The sequence below is a fragment of the Oreochromis niloticus genome, linkage group LG13 (genome assembly GCF_001858045.2).
Source record: "Oreochromis niloticus isolate F11D_XX linkage group LG13, O_niloticus_UMD_NMBU, whole genome shotgun sequence".
NCBI classification, from domain to species: domain Eukaryota; kingdom Metazoa; phylum Chordata; class Actinopteri; order Cichliformes; family Cichlidae; genus Oreochromis; species Oreochromis niloticus.
In genome coordinates, this window is record NC_031978.2 from 24683088 (window position 1) to 24701916 (window position 18829).

Here is an 18829-nt window from a genome sequence, read left to right on the forward strand (position 1 = left end):
GGGTGCGGAGGCTCGTGAAGTATGGGAGAGGAGAGAAAATGGGGGCAAATAAAGAGAGACAATAAACAAGACGTGCTCTAGGAATGTGCAGAGGGGAGGAGGGAGGAATAAGGGGTGGGATTGATCTGATCTGACAGATGTCAAAAAGGTGGAGCGTGGAGACAAACGCAGACATATGGAAGAAGTCTCTACCTCTTAGGTTCTGCACTATCCATCTGTCGATCCCTCGTCTTTCCTTCACTCACCCTGCTAATTATTCCCCCCTCTTTCTCTCTAATTCCCAGCCTCCACGCTCTGACCATCCCCCGTGACGAACCCCGACACATATACATACACAGGCACAAACGTATTCACTCCAGTTACCTTCAGGCTTTGTTTTGGAAAGGCGCTGCGGCGCCCCGGGCTCGGTGATGTCACTTTGTGCGTGTGTGAGAGTTTAGTGGCAGCGGGTGGTTGCTGTCAGTGTGGGGGTTGGTGGGCTCCTCATAGTGGTGGTGTTTGAAAGGGGGCATTGTTCCACAGGTCTCGCTCTGTTTGGATTCGCAGGGCAAATGTTTGCTTGTAAAAGAATGCAGATAGGTCGAGATGTGAGGGCGCTATGAAGGTATTCCGCTTTCCGAGACGGGCACATAGTTTAGGTTAACCCCCAATGTGCGCCTCGATTTATAAAAGTCCTCCTCTACCTGATTTCTGTTTACTGTTTAGAGCTAGATACTCCTCTTTGTTTTGTTTGTAGCTTTCAAGAGCTTCTTAGATTTAAGAAAAAAAAAAAAGGCAGCACATCGTGATCACCATGATTATACCTGCCTGGGCTGCTCGGAAAACCATTCACACTCACAGTGCATAAAGCACAAATCAACGTTCACGTTCTTAAACATCAGATTTAACTACGAGATTCTTAAAGGGAAGTGGCAGGCATTTAGACACGTTCTAATTTTCTTCTCCCTCAACAGAGCGGTCTCCTCATCGGCCTATTCTTCAGGCCGGCCTCCCGGCCAACACCACTGTCCACGTAGGAGAGGATGCCCGTTTCGTTTGCAAGGTCTACAGTGATGCCCAACCTCACATCCAGTGGCTAAAACATATCAGTCAGAACGGCAGCCGCTACGGCACAGATGGACACCCCTATGTCAGAGTGTTAAAGGTACGTCGCCTCATTTCCCCTTTTAGATTTTATTTCTGCGTAAAGAAAAATCCGTCCCTCCTTTGTGGTGTTCTGCCAGTGACTCCAGGTGAATGTCAGCAGTCATATAAGGAACTAACTCCGCTTTTCCCCTGATGAAGTGCCAGGTTTTATCTGTGGGGATTCCTGCTTTCTCCTCTCCCCTGCAGATCCATATGCAGTAGCTGTAGTCGTGATGTTTGACTAATTCTGCTCATTCATTTGATGTGCGTGTCTAAGAATGTGTGTGTATGTGGATTGCAGCGTTCAGGCATTAACAGCTCAGACGTGGAAGTGCTCACACTCACCAACGTGACAGAACAAGATGCTGGAGAATATGTCTGTAAAGCCTCCAATTATATAGGCGAGGTCAGCCAGTCGGGCTGGCTGACTGTCATCACAGGTAACCTATGAGACCTGACTCACCTACACTCCCTCCCTACCTTCCGGTGTGGTTTCATAGGCTTCGATCCTGACTTGCTGTGCTGTGGTGGTCCTGCTGGTGGTCCCTTGGTGGTCCTGGTATCACAGTCCGTTTTCCCCCTTTATGTTGCGCCCTTGTGTTTTAGCTGTTCCCCCACCCCCCCGTCACTGGCCGGGAATGGTGAGGCCATGGAAGCACTGGACGAGCCTGCACACCTAGACATCAAAATTGACACAGCTAGCATCTTTTCTCTGTGCGAGCTGTGTCAAGGTGATGTATGGTGTTGCAGTGTTCTCCATGCTCGCTCTGTTTTTTGCATGTGGCTAATGTGTGGTTTAGACTTGCCTTTTCTTAGCAGGTTCTGTGGGTGATGGGAACCTTTCGGGTATTTGTTTCTGGTGCACTTGTTCTGTTTTCCTCATGTATTTGGTGGCATATTGGGTTCCATCTGTGTCCCCTTGTCCTCTCCAGCCCCAAGTGTTCCCAACATCCTGTCCTCTAGATGGAACTGCAACGATGGATACTATCCAGCTCCTCTGATTTCTCTTTTGGTGCTGTGGGGTCTCATTTTTTTCTCTTTCTCTCTGTCCTTATTTCTCTCTTTGACTCTTCTGCTTTCACCTTCCCTCTTTTCCTCCTCTTCTTCTCCTCCTCTTCCAGACCGCAGGTGTTAACACCACAGATAAGGAGATAGAAGTTCTCTACTTGCCCAATGTAACATTTGAAGATGCTGGGGAGTATACGTGCTTGGCGGGTAATTCTATTGGGATCTCCTATCACACTGCTTGGTTGACGGTGCTTCCAGGTATATACACCCATGTACTGTCTTCTGTTTCCCTTTTCCCTCTCTCTCATTCTTCTCCAAAATGATTGGATTGTGTCATTTCAATTATCTCTCTGGAAGGCAAGTCCTCCCTCTGGAGTCTGATTCACACAACTCAAATAGTAGATTACGGCTAGGAGCCAGCGCGGCCATCATCCAAGACAATGCACTGCAAAAAGCAGGGAGAGCTTGTATTCTATAATATGATATGGACTGGTGAGCTGCTGAATGCTCACAGCAGATGACAGGGTGGTTTGGTGTGCTCCAGCAACAGTTCAAGTATCCGTAGACTCCAAAACTTGGGGAAGGTTTGCCTTTCTTCTGTCGCTCTTGTTTGTCTCCTGCTTCTTGGGGAAAGTCTTTGAGTGCCACAAAATTTGCATTTCTTCCCCCTTATGTCTAAAACTGTACTTTACCCCCTTCTGGCTTTGATAATTGGAATCTTTTAAAAACCCTTATTTCTCCCTGAAATAAAGGTTGAAAGTTAAAGCTCAACACTCGCTTCACGTTGGCTTGACTTTCTCAATTATCAGAGCCAAAGCTCTCAACTTCTGCACAGTGAATGTCTTATGCTTGTGTACGAGTGTCTGCTTGTGTGCGTCGTCCTTTATCAACGTCCTTTTTTTTTTAATCCTCTAATTTTGTCCATTGCTGAATGTCTGGGCTGTAATTACACATGCCAAAGGATGAGAAACGTAAAACTTAGCGTTAGCGTCGGCACGAGTTAATTCCAGACTAAACGGGTGATTATTGATGCTCAAGTTCCTTTCAAAAAGTACAGTGGGCATTGTGACTGAGAGTAGCTGGCTGTCGGCAGCCCTCAACAGACAGACAGTATTAAACCATCATTAAGGCTGTAACAAGATAATAGTTTTGTTTTGTCTGTAAACAATACCGCATAATGATCACAAGCAGGCCATTTCCTCTGGGAGTAATATGCAATATTTATTACACTCAATGTGCTCTATCTGCACGGCTGGCGCCTTTAAGGCTGTAACTCCTCTGTGTGTGTGAGTGTGTGTGTGTGCGCTGTGGTTTTTGGACCAGCAGATACAAAGTAGGCAGAAGAAAGGTTCCTACATGTACAGTAGCTTCACCTCCAGCTGGCTGAATGGCAGTTTGGTTGGCTGTACTGTACAAGAGCCTTGTTTGTGGTCTGGAGGCTATGCATTATGGAACAGTCTGTTTCTATAGTGCACACACACACACACACTCACATATAAACTAAGACCATTTCTGACAGGCAGTTCAGGCGATATACAACCACATAGGACAGCGCTCTCCCTTTTGCAATCTGAGTGAAGCGTGCATTGTTCCACCGTTTGTGGGTGTGGGTTTGTGCTCGCGTGTCTCCAACATTAGCACAGAATGCAGACAGATGCAGGCCTGGTTGGACTGGCTGAGTCAAGATTTAATTGTCTGTTTAGACTGTTAAGTCCTGTACGGGGGTTCAAGACTTTTTGTTTTTTAACTAGGAATGCTGGGGAAAATAGAGAGGAGAGGATATGCAACAAAATCATTTTTGTTTACATTGTCTGTTGATGGTGATTACATTTATACATGAGTCACCTCCAGAGCATCTGTCTCTGTGTTTGTCTGTCTGATACCCGTGTTTGTCTGTGCAAATGGAGAACACGTATGTGAGCAATCCTAGAGAGTGTTCCTTTAACCTTCTTCGCCTGACCTCACCCTCGCTGCCATTTCTCTGCTTTCCTCAGCGCTTGAGAAGACTCCCGAGTCCATTTCCCCAGACTACGTGGAGATCGCGATATACTGCGCGGGCGTCTTCCTCATTGCCTGCATGGTGGGCATTGTGGTGGTGTGCCGTATGAGGAACACTGCAAAGAAGCCCGACTTTGGTGGCCAGCCAGCGGTTCACAAACTGACCAAGCAGATCCCCCTGCGCCGCCAGGTAACAGAAAGTAGATAAAGAGTTCTAAAGGCATCTTACACCTCTAGAGGAGAATAACACACACTACAATACATGCTGAAAAAACAAAACATAATGACAGACAATCTAGATGATATAGTTGTTTTAACTGGGGGTATCAAACTCATCTTACAGGCCAGTTTAATCTCAAGTGGGTTGGATATACACAGCCAGTGCATAATAATCTATTAAATAAACTTTTAATTACTGGTTCTTTTACAAATCAGACTATAATAATGCAGTTTTTTCCACATTCAGTCACTTTACTGCATAACAAAGAAACACTCATGCTGCAAGTCAAGTAAATGTGTCAGCAGGGCTCATTGCGTCGACCACCTTTCTTTGGTGTGGTCCAGCAGGCCATGGGTTATTTCTTTGTCAGTAAGAACGTCGTAAAACTAATGAGGACTCCGACCTCTGGCTTGCATAAACTTAACCTTGCAACACACAATGCTTCTCCACTAAAATAAATAAATAAGCAGTAAAAAGTCCCCAAATTTGGGACCCATTCTTTGCAGTTTTCACGCTTCCAGTCCAAGGGGCCAAATGGGATCCTTTTTGTCAGCTGTACCTTGACAACCTTTGATATAGAGTAATGAAAAAATAATAATGAAAAAATAAAAGCTGCATAGCAAATAATGAGAGGTGAGGGGAAAAAAACATTGTGGCACAATCTGAGCTACATAGTTTTCTCTCCTATCTTTATGTCCTACAAAGAGGTGAAAAGAAGGCGTTGCCACAATTTAAACAAACAAACAAAAAACATGCTATTTTTTTGTCTTTTTATGATAACGATTTCTTTTAAAAGACCAAAGTGAGGCCACGTCGTATAAAGAGCAACAGAGCTCGCAAAGACTCGAGATCAAAACCGATTACTGCATTTTTTTTTCTCTCTCACTTGCCTCTCAGGGCTTTCATACATGGTTGATACACTTGTAAATAACACAAAGATTACAACACAGAATGGACTGATGTGGTATCTTAAAGAATCTACTTCCAGACCTCATTTAGGTGACGTGCATTTTTGTACAAGTTAGCACTGCTGCCTGAAACTGCAGCCACAGTTTTTCTTTTTTTTTCCCCTTTTCTTTTTTTCCCTGTGTATGAGCCACAGTTTTCCCTCAAAGGAAAACCAAAAGGTACAAAAAGTGTTGGATTACATTCTGCAGAGAGACCGATTCCTGTGTCAAGGTAAGGTTAGGCTGGAGAGATGAGCCCTGGAGACGGTGGCGAAGCTGAGCATTTAACACATATTTATCAAAATTACTGTTGCTGCTCAATTAATCATCATTGAAATGTAATCTCCGGCTCTGGGAAAGACTTTATCCTAATACCAAAGCCTTAAATGTGGAATTCCCAAATATACTACATGTGCTGACACGCCAGAGTTCCCAGCAGTGTTGTTATTTTGTAAATAAAGTAGTCAGTCGTACATGCCTCAATTACTCCTCTAGTGATGCCTCGGAGCTCTAACTGATCTGTGAATCCAGACCGCGGTGATCAGCCAATCCCCTTTCTTCCTGCAGGTCTCAGCAGACTCGAGTTCTTCCATGAACTCTAGCACGCCTCTGGTGCGCATCACGACACGGCGGAGCTCTGCACACGATGAGCCAATCCCAGAGTACGACCTTCCTGAGGATCCGCGGTGGGAGTTTCCTAGAGACAGGTGAGAAATACCCTTCCTTTTCCTGTCACAGCCATTATCCTTCCTACTTCCTGGTGTTTTTGTACCCCGAAGAAAGGAAAACTATAACTGATTATTTTTTCCCTCAGAAACGAATTTGAGATTAGGCTCGTGTCAGTGATTTATGAAAACGTTTCGAATTGAGGAACCCAAATTACTCCCTGTTCTTATTTGCAAGTCTCACCACTTTACAAAATGCCAAATAGATAATTATGTAAATCAGATTCAGCTCCTGCATAAACCAAAAAAACACCTGAAAATGCTGATCTGCTACTCAGTCCTGCTTTGTTTTGAAAGGGGGTATTCAGAGCCTGTGTGCAGTAACTGTTTGATGGTATGCATAATACTTTTTTGGGCCGTCTTTGAACCTCTCTCTGATTTGATCTCAGCTGCTAAATGATCAGATTAATCATTTTTATAGGTGAAGAGTGCAGACTTTAATGACTAACTGTTGAAGCACAGTTGTGGTAACTGAGATAAAGGTCTACTGGCTCATCTGTTGGTGCTTTAGTAAAATGACCTGAACTTGGCACGCTGCACACCGCCTCATCATTACAACGACTGCTACGTCACACTCTTGCTCACCCGTAGTGACACACACACACGCTTCTGTTGGGAAGGAGTGAAGCTGCGCTAATTAGTGGTTAGCATTCACAGCTTTCATCTGCATGTTTGGGCTAGGAGTGTTTGCTCGGTTTCATACCAGAGGAATTAGCACTGCTGAGGTTTCGGTTAGTCACAGTAACTGCAGCCAGTGATAAGCTTTAGGGTGGATTTAAAAGGACAGCAAAGGTTAGAGCAGTTTAATGCTGTCTTGAGGCCTTGCGTTTTGAAATGAAAAATGAAAATCCAAAGCTGTTAGCCTGAAAGGAGGCCTGTCTTTTGTTAAAATGAGTTGTTAAAAAAACAGAACTTGGATCATAAATAAAAATTTTAGCACCAGTCATCAGTGGAGAAAAAAACATTTCTGATGTAATATTAGACACTGTGAGTGTGCTGCTGAATGGCATGCTGCTGAGAAGGTTTGCTTTTTTTAATAGATGAAGCAACCATAGGAGTTGTTTTGTCTGGGTTGAATAAATGCATGCCTCTGTTTGAGTCTTTATTCCTTGCTTGCCATCCTACCGCCCGAGGGATCACGTTGGGCTTGCAGAAGGCTTAGGAATGCTAACGTTTGCAGTTTGTGTGCAGGAAAAATAACATTGATTATGTGTGGCTGGAAAGACAGACTGGTTGCCATTGAGTACGACAGGCTTTTTTCATGTCCCAGTTTGAATATTTACATAGCCTGGACACTGAGCCTTAAGGTAAGGGCCTCTACTGTCAATCAAATAATAGACAGGAGGGTACACTACCAGCTCGGTGGTCTGATTGGTGGTGCAGCTCTGATGCAAAGCTATGAAAGAGCCTGTGTAAGAATTTCTCCCCCTGATTGATAAATCAGTGTAATAGAGTTTGGATATTAAATTTAACACCAGATTTTGAAACCTGCACCTGTAAGGCAAAATAAAAGAAGAATTCCATCCTTCTCAGGCCAATGTTTGAAGGCTAAGGTAAGCTCTGTGTAATGACTTGAAAAGAGTGTATATTGAAACATGCCAAGAGAGGGTAAACAGTTTAGAAATTAGTGCTCTCCCTGACTTTATCAGACGATTATCGTGGCCACGTCTGCCTTCCTACCTACTGCCCTGGCAGAGCCTGCGGTCGCAGTGCCAATAAAACACTCACACAGACACAATCTGATTTAAACATAGCAGTCTAGAGAAAAAAAAACAAAACCGATAGGGTGAGGTTGACAAGCTGGTTCTGTGCCAGGTTTCATTAACTCTCTCTCCCACACTCTAACCTGTTTACTTCAGCACTGTGGGTGAGTCAGTGCACACAAATCAGGCTCATGCATTTGTCTCCCTTTCTGCAGCTAATCAGCTTTCCTGTCTGTTTTTCCTTCTTGCTTCTCTTTCTGTGGCTGCAGGTTGACCCTGGGCAAACCCCTCGGTGAGGGCTGTTTTGGCCAAGTCGTAATGGCAGAGGCGCTGGGCATCGATAAGGACAAACCCAAGGAGGCTGTAACTGTTGCAGTCAAGATGCTGAAAGGTAAGTGAGTCTCAGTAGCGTTGCGTGTCAGACCGCGGGGATAAGATGTACACTTACTTCATTGTGTCTTCTGGGCAAGGTGAGAACATTTTATAGGTGATTGATGCTCCAGTGAGGGTTCACTAAAGGTGCGTGGTGGAGCCTGGGGGTGTCGTTATTATTCGTTATTGGTGGTTGCTGAGTGACAGCTAGAGGGATGCAGGTTGGGAAGGTAAGGGTTAGGGTGCGGTCACATACCTGACCCCAGAGCAGCAGCTGGCTGGAGCTCAGTCAGCACCCACACAAAGAAGTAAGTCACACTAGCAGCACTGCTGAGATTAATGAAAGCAGGAGGAGGGGGCACTGGGTTGGTTTGAGGTTGCGGGGTACAGTGAGATCAGACATGGCAGCAGGCTGTTGGGCCGACATCGACAGTATACGTCTGCTTTTTTAAAATGACTCCAGATACGGTAATGGTGCAGTGGAATGCAGGCAATGCCAGTCTGCCTATTGGGATATCTCTACTTGCTCAATCAGTTCCATGACAAAAGGAGCCTGTGCAGCAGATAATGAATCCAGATTGAACGTCTTTAATTCCTTCTCCTCCCTTGCCCTGGTGCTGAAAGGATGCCTCTGTAGTCATTGTGGGGAGCTTCCCTCGCTGCTGTAACTCGAGCCGACATTGTCTGTCATCCGCACTTAATCAGACGCACCTACAAAACAGGGTGCTGTCTAAAGGGACAGCTCCTTAGTCCCGAGCCGAAGGGTTAAAGAGTCGTTTGGAATATGGGGTGTGTGTTTTTCAGACCTTCTCTTGGCAGCCTTTAATATGTGACTTCTTCCGCCGTTAGATGACGCCACCGAGAAAGACCTGTCTGACCTGGTGTCAGAGATGGAGATGATGAAGATGATTGGCAAGCATAAGAACATCATTAACCTTTTGGGGGCCTGTACACAAGATGGTGAGTGCGTTGATTGTGAGAATCAGTGTGCATGCATATGCAGATGAGTTTGCTCATTTTCTGTACAATGCCATAAAGTTTGCCACAGTTTAGTGTCCTTAAGCACACTTGTTGAGTCCCCATGAAAATGATATTAAAAACCACTGGCTTACTCTGCTTAGTTAGTCTCTGGGGACAATGTTAAATTCTTCGAGGTTTCCAGTATAGCTGTCACTAAAAAAGATGATAAAAAGCTTCATTGTCATCACATGATAGTCAGTGGTTTGCTCTTCAGTGAGCGTAGTCCCTTTCTGTGCACACGGACTGTTTACCTGCATGCAAAGCAACAGGAATCGTCTATTCATATGCAGATTTGTGTTTGGAGCAATTACTGTGAAAAAGAAAAGAAGAAAAAGAATTGGCTATTCTGAGTTTTGGAAATGCACATAACTGTTGAAATGCAGCTCTGGACAGACTGGCTGCTTTAATGCCGTTTCTCACACAGCCCTTCAACTGTTTTTGAGCAGAAATTTCCATGAAGCAAGCGGTGGTTTTATGATCCGAATGTTCTGTTTTTCATTAAAATTCACTCTGAATTTTGTCACTTTGTGTCAAAGGGAATAATTCAAGTTCAAACACTTATTTGGCTCCGTCTCCTGTGCAGGCCCCCTCTATGTCATAGTCGAGTATGCCTCCAAAGGTAACCTCAGGGAGTACCTCCGAGCCCGCCGGCCACCCGGCATGGAATACTCCTACGACATCGCCCGTGTCTCAGATGAACAGCTCACGTTCAAAGATCTGGTCTCCTGCACTTATCAGGTGGCGCGGGGCATGGAGTACCTAGCATCGCAGAAGGTAAGGAGAGGACACGCTCAGACACAGACAATGCCCTGTTCTCATATCGATCACACGCTTGCTGGTTGCCAAAACAGATCTCGGTGCCAGCACAGAGAGGGTTTGATGTGCTGTATCCACAAAGGTTTTACGTAGAAGCTTGTATGTGCTTCACTGTGGGAATACTGTCTCCTAAAAACACAACTCTTACCCCGCCTCTCTGCCCAAATCCCTACATTGTCTCTCATTCCACCACAAAAGCCCCTCTGTGTAGAAGAATTGTGAAGTTTTCACAATAGGGGTGCAGCCATGTTGGCCGAAAGCAGCATTACGCTCCCTCTAACTGTTGGAATGTGACAGAGCGCGCTGCCTCACACGCACGCACATGCTAAAGTGCATATGTACAACCATACATGTGTCAAGGTATGCGAGGAATCTTTACTGATCCAGGCTTGTTGAAGACTGTGTAGTCGATGTGGCGTCGTGTTATTCAGTCCAGCACTCCCTTTGTGCAGCAGATTTCTGGATGATTTCATGCACCACAGACGCTTTAACACCATCCCAAATAAAGTATGCACCTGTTTCCAAGTTGATTTATTTACAGAATGAGGTAATTGTCTTATTCTTGTCTTCTCCCTCCCCCCTCATTTCTCAATCCACATCTCAGTGTATACACAGAGACCTGGCAGCGAGGAACGTCCTGGTCACAGAGAGCAACATCATGAAGATCGCCGACTTCGGTCTGGCCAGGGATGTCCACAACATCGACTACTATAAAAAGACGACCAATGTAAGTCCTCTGCATGTCAGCGGATGCTTTTTGGAGAGCTTCAGCGGGGGATGAGTTCACCCTCCTCTCTTTTTGCTCCAATTCCTTCCCTTCCCTCATCTTTCTGTTTCGCTCTTTTTCCTCCGCTGGTGTCTTGGCAAAAGCTGCAGGTTCCCAGGCGGCCTGTGAATCTAGTGCTCCTGGAGACTCTGCCTGTTTACCCCTCAGTCTCTTGTTCTTTTGGTTTCATCGACACTTATACAATTAGCCCAGAAAAGAGACCGAGCGAGAGGGGAGGGAGCAGCAGCTTAGCCGTAATTGACATCTCCATAGCGGCCCAGTGGTGTCTTTCTTTCCCACCGCAGAACGTTGTTGCCTGCACATCCTCATTTCATATGCATGATTGCCTTTTCATCGCATGCACAATCACGCTGAGAACTAGCTGACAACAACAACAACAACAATATTCGATGATGTTGACGGTGACGAAGATTAGGGCAAGCAAATGCGACAATGATTGAAACGGGACCAATAAAGACAGAGGCATCATTGTAGTGCTGCATTTTTTTAATATTTCTGTTAATCTTCATTGGTCTGACAGGAATGGGACACTTTACATCAGCCTTCTATTGAATTGCTTGATAATTCTTCACGGAATGAATGAAAACCTACAGTAAATTCAGATTTTGTGTATTTAACTTGCTGCCCACCACAGCATCTGTAACTAAAGAATACCTATTTAGTGAGTGAATGATAATATATATTCACCAAGGTCGCCTTGTCAGCTACGCTTAGCTTCCCGGCAAGTGTTTCAATTCTACGGAGATAAACTCTTCTTTATCTGTGACCCTGTTTATCAGCTCTATTGCCCTAACAATGTAAACGTTCCTCAGGGAAATCCATTCCCCCCTAGACAGTCGCTCCTCTAGTGCCTTATTCCCTTGACTACTTCCACATATCAGCTTTTCCAGGAGTAATGAGATCTCCTGGTCATGAGGGATTTGAATTTCTTGCTGATGAAGCAAGAAATTTAGAGCTCGGCAGTCTTTTAAGGGGTGCATTTTATTTGACCTCTCACCTGAGTGTGTGCGCGTATGTGTGTCCGTCCTCAGGGTCGTCTCCCGGTGAAGTGGATGGCTCCAGAGGCACTCTTCGACCGGGTCTACACACACCAGAGTGATGTGTAAGTATATAACAAAGTGTTTCTGTGTCCCACCACTGTAAATAATCCAAAATCCATTTACTCACATCAGCGGTACATTAACCCTTATCATAAAGTAAAAGATGCTGTCACAGCCATTTCCTGTAGCCTCCAGTCAGAGTGATTGTTTTTCATGGGGTACAGGGACAGAGGGTAGGTGATGGTTTGGTTTTTTTCTTGTTTTTGTTTTTTTGGTGCAGTGTTGGTGAGTGTTAGGTTGAGGGGGATGACTGGCTGTAGGGGGCCAGTAGTGGCCAGTCTGTGGCAAAAGTGAGGATTTCACGCTAGACTTGGAGCCAATGCCGTGTTACTAATCTGGCCGGCTTCAAAGGGCCTAGAAGGAACCCGGAGCCCACCAGCACCTCCTCTTTTCCCCCTCTGATTCACCCCTGCTCCTCCGGCCCTGCTCGGAAGTTTCCCCTCTTGTTTGGGCCCCCCACGCACCTCTAAACGCAACAATGCTGCAGCCTCCCCGTGCAGGCTTCATCCTCCCTGCATCCAGCCTCTTTTAACCCCTTCCATCCCTCTTCACTCTCCTCCCCTTATTCAGCAACACTTTGAACATGTGGATCATCATTTTGGAGCAGTTCCACGATCAAAATCCCCCCCCCCCCCCCCAACTCCCCCAACTCCCCCTTTCCCCTACTGTTCTTATTTTCATTCATCTGGTATGTGAATTGCTGACCCGTCTCTGTCTCTCTCTCTTTTTAAGATCAAGAGTACTCATTCTAAAAACAGAACAAAGGGAGAGCGTCCCTCTCTTTTTGGTGTTTGAGTCTTATGCGTTCTGACAGCATTGTTTGAAGCTTCTGCTCCAGACACTGGCGGCAGAAAGTGTATGTGGCAATTAGATAAATGCCTTGCATGCTGACCCCTGGGAAGGGAGGCTTTATGTGTGAGTGTGTGTTTCAGTCATACAGCAGTAGCACACTAAATATAGCACTTATCCGTCTAAGCCCTTGGATAGAGAATTTCTTTCCTGCCCGTGCCTCTGTGTACTTGTTTGTGCACATAAGCATGTGTAAGTACACATGATGCCCTTCGTGTTCCACAGCAGCAATCAATAACCCTAGGAAGTACAAGGGGGAGGAGCTGAATGGGGGGTGGGGTGCAGTCATGAAGTAGCCACTGTAGTTCTGCTTATTAGCTCACCGCTAATTACGATTCATCACTCACTTTTAGTAATTGGCTTTTTCTCAGGGGTGCAGTTGGAGCGGCGCTTACGCTGGTCACCAGAATGACAAGCGATCCATACGTGACATCAGATTAAATGAATACATGAATTCCAATTGAACTCGTGTGCTGTTGTTTTGACAAATGGGGACTTTATAGTCCAGCTTTCAGGGCCTCAAGTATTCATATTTGCATACGAATCGCATATTCATTTATTCTGTGTTTTGTGTTGCATTCTGTCATCAGAAATTTCAACAATAGAGAACAAAACAACCCGACTGAATGTAATCCAATAGGAGCCTACCCATTTATTGACTGGTTGTTTTTTAAGTATAGATTCTGCATCTAGTTGGCTGGAGTACATACAGATCCACCTGGCCGCATTCCAGGTCAGGTAAATTGACCCCAAGCGTGTTGCTTTGTTTGGTTCGTCATGGCTGACTGCAAGTAGACACAAAGTTGCGCTCCCCAACAAGCGCTGAGCAATGGTTACAATCTCAGAAAGGAGAAATGAGTGTGTCAACAAGTGCAGAGATACAATGCAGTGATAGAGCAGAGAAGAAACCTGGCTTGCTGGTTGTGTAAACAGATGGAAGATCCTGATAAATGCCCAACCTGCCACTCTGTGCATACTTGCTTAGTTAGACCACTAACACAGATTGTGGTTGCCTGAATGCATGTGCACACACTGCGTTTTGTCAAATGTGTCTGCACGTTACAATAGCTGCAGCCATTGGGTGAACATGAATCAAGCGTGCTGTCATTGCTCGAATGATTCATTTGAAACGCTCAGTACACGATGATGACATCAGCAGCATGAAAGTCGATGATGTTAAACAACCGGATGCTGCAATGAGGAAGTAGTTAAAAATTAATAGTCACCAGCCATCTCTGGAGTTCTTTTGTCTTTTCTGGCTCTTTTGTCAATAGTGGGTGGTCCAGTGTTTGTTTTGGTGTGGTGCGATCAGACAATGAGAGTCTGTGCAAGTGGCCAGCCGGGCACAAAAGCCATCATTGAGATCGGGGCCAGAGTAGCACTGGCAGTGTGTTTGAACCACGAGTCATTGGACAACAGAAAGAGGGCATTGACACCACGGCTGTCACACTGTTGTAATTTTCTAACCCATAGCCAAGTAAATGTTATGTATGTAAATGAAGAGCAGCCTAAGGACATTTGTACTGGCTTGCAAATTCTGGAGCACTATTTACACACATATATATGTATATCTCCTGCTGTAGTCTTTCTTAAACACATTAATATGTTAATGTGTATATATGTTAATTCTTGTGTTGCCAGCTGGTCATTTGGGGTGCTGATGTGGGAGATCTTCACCCTAGGGGGCTCACCCTACCCTGGTATCCCCGTTGAGGAGCTCTTCAAGTTGCTTAAAGAGGGCCATCGCATGGACAAGCCCGGAAACTGCACCAACGAGCTGTAAGTTTCGCTTTTTTTCCTGCGAAAAGCACATATTCTCTAACCGAGCTGCTACCAAAATACACATCACGTCGTGCATCGAGACTGAATGCCAGCCCAGTCTCCCATCAGATCCATGACTACGCGGCTCTGTGTCCACTCAGTCAGGCTTCTGCACAGCTGTGCCTGTCTGCTATCAGTGTCCTCATTCACAATGAGACCTCTGCAGTCAGCAGACAATGGCACAGTTTCTGCGGCGGTGCCACAGCGAGAGGGCTGATGGTGGAAATGTAGAGGCGGATAAAGAGAGAGTACACATTATGGTATTAAAATAAATCCAAAACACTGAGAGGCATGTTTCTAATCAACAGCAGGGATTCACAATGTGGAAAAAAAAAATAATGTCAGAGTCTGCTGGGTTTTTTTCTTTGATAATGGAGAAATCTCAGTGAGCAGCTTACTGTATACTTCCCTAAACAATTTGCTGTTTTTCTTTTAATAAATTGACCATAATTATCTCTTTCTCAGGTACATGATGATGAAAGATTGCTGGCATGCCATCTCATCCCAGAGACCCACCTTCAAGCAGCTAGTAGAGGATCTGGATCGCATCCTAACCCTGAGCACCAATGAGGTGAGCGCAGCCCTGTCTTCTTGGTTTCTGGGTGGTCAGAATTCACACTACATAAACCTTGCTGGCAAATGGGAGTCGAGCATTCCATAGCAATAAAATAATAATATGATACACAAGTTTCTCCATCCAAACCAAATTACGCTCTTGCCAATGTATGCATGGGTCAGAAAAATGTTGCATAAGGATTTTTGTGCATTAGCCGCGACATTGTTGAAATAAGACCTAAATAGTGACCGAAAAAAGGGGCCAGATGATTTGATCCAGGCCTAACATAGTTGCTACGGCCAAGTAAAGTTGCCCAATCATCAAATCCATACTTTGCTCCTTATGACGGCCCACAATTCTTTCCATTCCCCTTCCTGTCTCGCATGATATCCGAGTGCCGACCTGAAAAGAGGCCGTCGATGGAAAGCTGTCAGGACTCGTCTTCTCTGGAGCTCGAGCTTCATGAATTTATGCCAGCAAAGCCCCACTTTGAGTTTGAACTTTTGAAATGTAATAAAGCGCCTTTTTCTTGCTTTTTTCCCTCTCTCCATCCTTTCCCTTTTACCCCAAACCGCTGGCAGATGTGGAGATCTTTAGTAATATGAGCCTTTTCGTGTTGAGCTGGGAAAATGGAAGCCAGTGCTCATTTTCTACAAAACCCCAAGAACTCTTCCTCCTCACAACTTGTCCCAATAACAGCCATGAAAGACTGGGAGGAAAAAAAGGGGGGGGAAGAAGGCTGCCTCGGCCGACAGAAAAGACCAAAACAACTTCCCAATGCTGGCTTAAGTCAAAAATTAATAACAGCTTTCCATCTTATTTCGTTTTCATTTAGCTGTGCTCTGCCAGTTTCCTTATTTTTTCCAACAATCTTGTAGTACTTAAGTCTGGCGCTTCAGTGTCAGATATCAGATCTGTTTGGAGTGAAGTGAGATTGAGGTTTATGCCACATCCCTACCCAAGTTTCCTTCTCTAAATGTATCCTCTTGTCCTATCCATCTCAAACCACTCTGTAGTGGACGGAAAATGCGTCCAGGTCGGCCCTGCTAGCTTCAAGCTCAGCTGGGTCAGCCAGCAGTCCAACATTCACTTTGTTAACTATTATTCCTGCAAATATTTTCATACAGTATCCAATTTAAGATTGCATTTTTTTCTGTTTCATTTCATAAGTCCTCCCAGGGTTTGGATAAATACCATAATAAAGGTGATACTCTTCTACTCCACTGCTCTCACCCTGCTCTGGAAAGTCCCTAATCCCATCAACTGGATTTCAGCACGAAATTTGCGTTCTTGTGTTTGTTGTAGATCTTCTTCCTCTTACGTCTTCGAAGCGTCCCTTCCCTTTTGTCTGCGTGTAAGCGATCTCACCCAACCCTCGCCTTCCTCTCTCTGTGTCTGCAGGAGTATCTGGACCTGTGCGCCCCAACAGAGCAGTATTCCCCCAGCTTCCCCGACACTCGGAGTTCCTGCTCCTCCGGCGACGACTCCGTGTTTTCCCACGACCCATTACCGGACGAGCCCTGCATCCCCAAGTACCAGCACATCAACGGGAATGTCAAAACATGAGCCCTCAACCACCCTCGTCCACCTAGTTCGACCTACCCTAATCCTACCTGTCGGAGTCTTAAAACACGCTCCAAATTTCCTCCACCCGCCCTCCCCATCACCTCCTGTGGCTCCCGGTGGACTAATGGGCCCAGACAGGACTGGGTGGTGGCAGCGCTGCTGTCACACTCTCATACTGCCATACACTCACACTTTATATATAAATATAGGACATGCTCACATGAGGTCTTAAAGGAGAGGATAGGGACCTTAAAGAAGCCTTTTTGTACTGACTGAATGAAATGATGTTCCCAAGGGACTCTTCTCCTCTTCCTCTCTTGATATAAACAGAGATTTTTCATTTTGGTTCTCATGTTTATACCCAGAGTGTTTTTTTTCTCCTTTTTTGCAATCAACAATGTTTGGTGGTCCAATTCCAGTGGCTGGCATCCCAAGACTGTTGTGTACTCCTGGAAGAATGTATGGGTTCATGTGAACTTGTGGAAAAAACAAGGGACCAGAAGAGGACAGCAAATAGGAAATGGACTAAGAGACAGAGCTGCGACTAACAAAACAGAAGAATAGGTGGAGAGCAAATATTAAAAAAAGCAAAACTTCTCCTGTTTATTTTGTAATATTAATGCATTTCTTTTTCAGTTTTATTGATAAACCTTCCCAACTATCCTGGAGGAAAAAAATACACAGTATAATGTATAGTGCTGAGTATATTTGTAAATATATTCAAATATGTATAAAAATATATTATATATTTACAGTGAATTATTTTTTGTATGGACTTGGATATAACCCCCACCCTCACCCCGACCACCCCCACCATGAGTTGAAAGCAGGTGTGCTAACAGGTTATGTGTTCTATGTTTCTCGCCACACACACACACACACACACACACACACACACACACACACACACACACACACACACGGATACACACTTTAATACACACAAACACCTCACACTCACCCAGTAACACAGTCGAGTATTGGCTTTCAGGGACCGAGGTAGCATCTTAATTTATTGACTTATGTTCTCTTTTTTTTCTTTTCTTTTCTTTTTTTTTTTTTTTAAATGAATCAAAAATATAAAAAATAATATGGAAGAAATTATGACATTAATGATGCTGATAATACATAAATAATCCATTAAAAATGTATGGTAATTTAAAATGATCTTTCAACAGTAACAGGAAAAAAAATATTTTTAGTGGGTTTGAAAGATCCAGGTTTTGTAAGTTTTATATATGAATGTGAATATTAAGTTAAATTTTTTGAAAAACTGTACATTTTATAGTCAGCTAATCCCTTTCTTATGTAGATTTTAATGGCATTTCTATCCAGTCGTTCTTAGCAATGCTTTAGGAAATAAGATAGATTACTGGATATTTATATATGATTGAAATACATAAGATTTTGGAAACGCATACCAGCAGTCTGCTCCCTCAGTTTGACTAAATATAGGTTTTAAATTTCCGTGACAGAATTGAAAGCTGAAAAACAAAGTGTTAAATCATTAAAGTGGTTTATTTTATTTTATTTTATTTTATTTGTTTTTTTTGTTTGTTTGTTTGTTTTTTTGTTTTTTTTACTGGACCAACTTTAAGATGTTGTTTTGCAAGTGTTTATGCCACATTTGCGAAATAAATGATGGAAAAAAAGACATCACGTCCCAATGTTTGGCTTTTTAAAATGATTTCAGTGTGAAGTTGATCAGTTTTGCAACAAGTGGCACTTTGTTTGGTTTTCATAACACTGCACATTGTGTTGTACAGCTGCACTCTCCTCTGACCTAAATATCTTTTCGCTTTGTATCTGATAAGGGTAGAGTTGATTTAGCTGTTACTACTGGTATGCTTGGATTCTTTGCTTACTATGTTAAGAGAGGAATTTGTTACTCTCAGCCATTAAATCACACAAACTGCACAAATGTACGGGGGCTCTATGAACAGGCAGATGACGTTTTTCTGTTTCATTTCTGATAGAAGCTGTCCAGATGCAAAACCCCTGAGCTCATCGCAAACTCGGAGTAAACCTGATCAAATTAGATACTGGATTTGTGCCAGTGGTTATACCAGCAGTTTTGTTAATGAATAGGGGACTCCTCATTCTCTTGATAGCTTTCCTCTGCGTCTGTATCCGTCTGACTCTGATCAGCCGAAGAGTCTGTTAGCCTTCTAATGTTCTGATTAGCTAATTGATTTCCATTTTATTCTTATCAGTAT

At 44.2% G+C, this 18829-nt stretch overlaps 1 protein-coding gene across 8 annotated transcripts in view; it reads left to right on the forward strand.

Annotated features, from left to right (window-relative positions):
- The window catches only part of fgfr2 (fibroblast growth factor receptor 2), a 38205-nt gene extending 19719 nt beyond the window's left edge, over window positions 1-18486 (forward strand). For 4 of the 8 annotated variants that reach the window (XM_005473875.4, XM_005473876.4, XM_005473869.4 and 1 more), the window contains 12 exons: window positions 954-1144; window positions 2247-2391; window positions 4128-4327; window positions 5866-6005; window positions 7996-8117; window positions 8948-9058; window positions 9702-9892; window positions 10539-10661; window positions 11753-11823; window positions 14312-14449; window positions 14957-15062; window positions 16449-18486. In XM_005473875.4, coding sequence (XP_005473932.1) covers window positions 954-1144; window positions 2247-2391; window positions 4128-4327; window positions 5866-6005; window positions 7996-8117; window positions 8948-9058; window positions 9702-9892; window positions 10539-10661; window positions 11753-11823; window positions 14312-14449; window positions 14957-15062; window positions 16449-16613 — 1703 coding nt within the window. In that variant the 3' untranslated portion in view covers window positions 16614-18486. Of the gene's footprint in view, window positions 1-953; window positions 1145-1426; window positions 1566-2246; window positions 2392-4127; window positions 4328-5865; window positions 6006-7995; window positions 8118-8947; window positions 9059-9701; window positions 9893-10538; window positions 10662-11752; window positions 11824-14311; window positions 14454-14956; window positions 15063-16448 lie in introns of those variants that run through there. The other 4 variants (XM_005473873.4, XM_005473872.4, XM_005473871.4 and 1 more) reach the window with 4 other exon arrangements.
- The last annotated feature ends 343 nt before the right edge of the window (window positions 18487-18829 follow it).